The 3,415-nt window shown below is 40.1% G+C and overlaps 1 protein-coding gene across 1 annotated transcript in view; it reads left to right on the top strand.

Moving 5' to 3' along the window:
* Positions 1-3,063, top strand: part of LOC102208070 (scavenger receptor cysteine-rich domain-containing group B protein) — an 8,942-nt gene extending 5,879 nt beyond the window's left edge. The window contains exons 9-11 of the mRNA XM_005737771.1: positions 167-481; positions 2,363-2,464; positions 2,572-3,063. Of these exons, the coding sequence (XP_005737828.1) occupies positions 167-481; positions 2,363-2,464; positions 2,572-2,888 (734 nt within the window). The 3' untranslated portion in view covers positions 2,889-3,063. The remainder of the gene's footprint in view (positions 1-166; positions 482-2,362; positions 2,465-2,571) is intronic.
* Positions 3,064-3,415: the final 352 nt, after the last annotated feature.

The raw sequence follows: 3,415 nt of genomic DNA, 5'->3' as shown, positions 1-3,415 counted from the left end.
TGTGTGTGTGTGTGTGTGTGTGTGTGTGTGTGTGTGTGTGTGTGTGTGTGTGTGTGTGTGTGTGCGTTTTAGTATTGAACACTGTGCACCATCAGCAATGTAATCTACAAAGAAAAGAATTTCTAGTCTAAAATTGCAATAACGCATCCGTGTGTTTCTCTTGCAGTTACGTCAGCCATTCGTGTGATAAATGGCAACAGTAGCTGCCAGGGTCGTGTAGAGGTCCTCTACAAAAATGTTTGGGGGACAGTGTGTGATGATGACTGGGACATGCCCAATGCCAAAGTAGTGTGTAGGCAGCTTGGATGTGGCGCACCTATTGCAGCCAAGTCCAATGCCTACTTTGGCCACGGTTCAGGCCCAATCTTGTTGGACAATGTGGAATGTAGTGGATTTGAACTAGAGCTATCCCAGTGCTTCCACCTGGGGTGGGGTCAGCACAACTGTGGCCATCATGAGGATGCTGGAGTTATCTGCGCACGTAAGACCTTATTTATTTTCTCGCAGCACTAAACTAGGCATCATTAAACATATACTTATAGCACGTGCATATACTGAACTTGGTAAATGTCTGTAATGTCTGTACTATTGTCATATGAACAATGTTGGGAAGGTTACTTTTAAAATGTATTCCACTACAGATTACAGAATACATGCCCCAAAATGTATTTCGTAACGTATTCCATTATGTTACTCAATGAGAGTAACGTATTCTGAATACTTTGGATTACCTATTATATTATCATGCTTTTTACAACTACATGAATGTACTATTGCTGTGTGAATTATTACTTTTACTGAATGTTACTCACCATACCAATACCGATTAGATTTTTTTTAAAATCTTAATATAAAAAGAGTAACAGTAGGGTGGACATTAGATAAGGCTGCACTTTTTGCAGCGATCTCATATAGAAAACTGTTTCACACGTATATAAAACAGGTCCACGGCTCTGAACCGTAGTAAAGGGACCTCTGGGTTCCGTGTCAGGCTTGTAGATGAAAACTAGCTTTACTTTGTTGTCTGGGTCAACCTTGCTAGCGAGAGACAGAGAGAGGCGTTGAAAGGCTGCTTCAATAGAATATATTGTTTTGGAGAAAAACACGAAAAAGGTGTACAGTCGAGTCTTAATAGCTTACTTACAACTGGGCTCGTCAGGCACTCTTTTTGGCTGCAGTGTTTATTATTATATTTGCATGCTTCCATCACCCGCTTCTGGTCGGTGACAGCTCATACTTTTTGACTCTCCTTTTTCTCCCTCCCTCGCTCACAGACACATAACGGGTATGGCAGTCGATTCTCCCTGCAGCACGGACTACACTGCCCATGAGGCTACATTCTTTAGGGCGATGCCTGTAACACTCTGCCTATTGCCTTCATATTAAATCATTTTTGTGAATAATCTTTAAAAATATTTCTTCACGTCATTATGCGGGCCGCAAGTAGGTGTGACATGGGCCGCGAGATTGAGACACAGACATTAGAGCATCTTAATGCGTGTTTTGTCAAAAATAGAGAGGCTATAGTTAGGCATAGCCAAACATATGAAACAGGAAAATACCGCCGTGTAATCCCTTTATTTCAGCAAAGTAACTGTATTCTGAATACCACCTTTTTAAATGGTAACTGTAAAGGAATACAGTTACTCATATCTTGTATTTTAAATACGTAACGGCGGTACATGTATTCCGTTACTCCCCAACACTGCATATGAACATATGAATGACTTCTGGCTTTGCGGGAACTTCATGAGTTCCCCTAAAAGCCCATACCACCTATGTATCTAGTCATCTACACCCGCCCTGCTGGGCTGGCCAGTTGCAATGCATGACTATAGTACTTTGAGGACGAAACAGCCCAGAGAGCATGAAAAACAGTGGATGAGTCAAGGCACATCAGCGTCACTGAATGCCTCCATGCCAAATATGACTTCTTTCAGGCTAAATCAAAAGCACAAATATCCTCTTTTATATGTACTGTAAATCCTTGGTTCCAAATTAATCAGGAAATGTTTTAATGCAGTTTCTTTTTAACAGTAGCAGTTGCTTTGAGTAGTTTTGCCTTTAGTAAGTAATTAGAACAGATAAAGGGGTGTAATTTGTGCAAACATCTTTACAAAAACATAGTCTGTTATAAACAGACTGTTATAAACAGACTTTGCAGAGGCAATATCTTGATGAAATTGCCTCTGCAAAGTCTGTGTCTGGGTTATTGGCTTCTAGGAACAGAAGAAGCAAACAGGTTTCTTATAAGTCATTAAAATCCCTGTTAGATAAGTGTGATATTACTTTTGTGACCTAATATTCAATGACTATTCCTTGAATACATGAACATAATTCTCTCTTCTCTGTTTCCCCTTAGCTTTTGACCCCCAGTTTTTTGATCTTGCAAGTGTGCGTGAATTCAGAGTAACAGAAACAATACCAACAACCACCACCGCAACCACCACACAACCACCTGAAGGTAAGTCACATATACCCTCAGTTATTTCACAATAATGTCACCTTCCTCTGGACTGATTCTCAGAAGCAATCAATGCTCAAAGTTTAAAAGAATTGTTTTTTATGTAGGTTTGGTAAGACTGGTGGGTGGCCAGCACCGGTGTGAGGGTCGAGTGGAAATGTACTTGAATTCAGGATGGGGCACAGTGTGCGATGATGCCTGGGACCTCCCAGATGCCCAGGTGGTGTGCCGTCAAGTGGGCTGCGGTGAAGCCATAGCAGCTCGGGGAGAAGCTTACTTTGGGCCCGGCACGGGAACAATCCTGCTAGACAACCTCAAGTGCAGAGGTACTGAGAGATCCCTGCAGAGCTGCTCCCATATATCCTGGAATGTACACAACTGCGACCACTCTGAAGATGCTGGTGTCACCTGCTCGCCATCATGATTTCAGCAGAACCGCACTCCCACCAACATGTGTTAGGATGTGGGTGTACCGTCCTCGGACTTGTGTACATTATGTAAATAACAGCTGACACATTGCTGAAGTAATATTCTACCATCACCAACATAAATAACAGTTAATATGCCATTCCATGATTATATTCTATAACTATATAAGCCTATTAAGCACTTTATAAATATATTATGTAAAACAAAATGTACACAGTTGTTTGATAAATGAAGAAAAGTAAAGCTTTTAACTGTCTGTCTTTCTGTTTTTGTTAAAATATATACTGTACATGTTATTTTTCACTTAAGGAATATACTTGAGGAAGTCTGTGGATTAAAGCTATTTTTACAGAACAACCTCTGCTCCACAATCCACAAATATGTATGATATAACATAAATGACACTGTATACTATAATCTATAACACTGAAATACACATAAATAAATGTGGTATAGCTTGTATATACATGAAATAACTGTGCTTTTATTCCATAATTATATATATACATGACAAAACAAATG

This window comes from Pundamilia nyererei, unplaced genomic scaffold (assembly GCF_000239375.1).
Source record: "Pundamilia nyererei isolate P.nyererei 1_Seehausen unplaced genomic scaffold, PunNye1.0 scaffold00080, whole genome shotgun sequence".
Classification (NCBI taxonomy): Eukaryota; Metazoa; Chordata; class Actinopteri; order Cichliformes; family Cichlidae; genus Pundamilia; species Pundamilia nyererei.
This window is presented reverse-complemented; position numbering and strand designations above follow the sequence as displayed.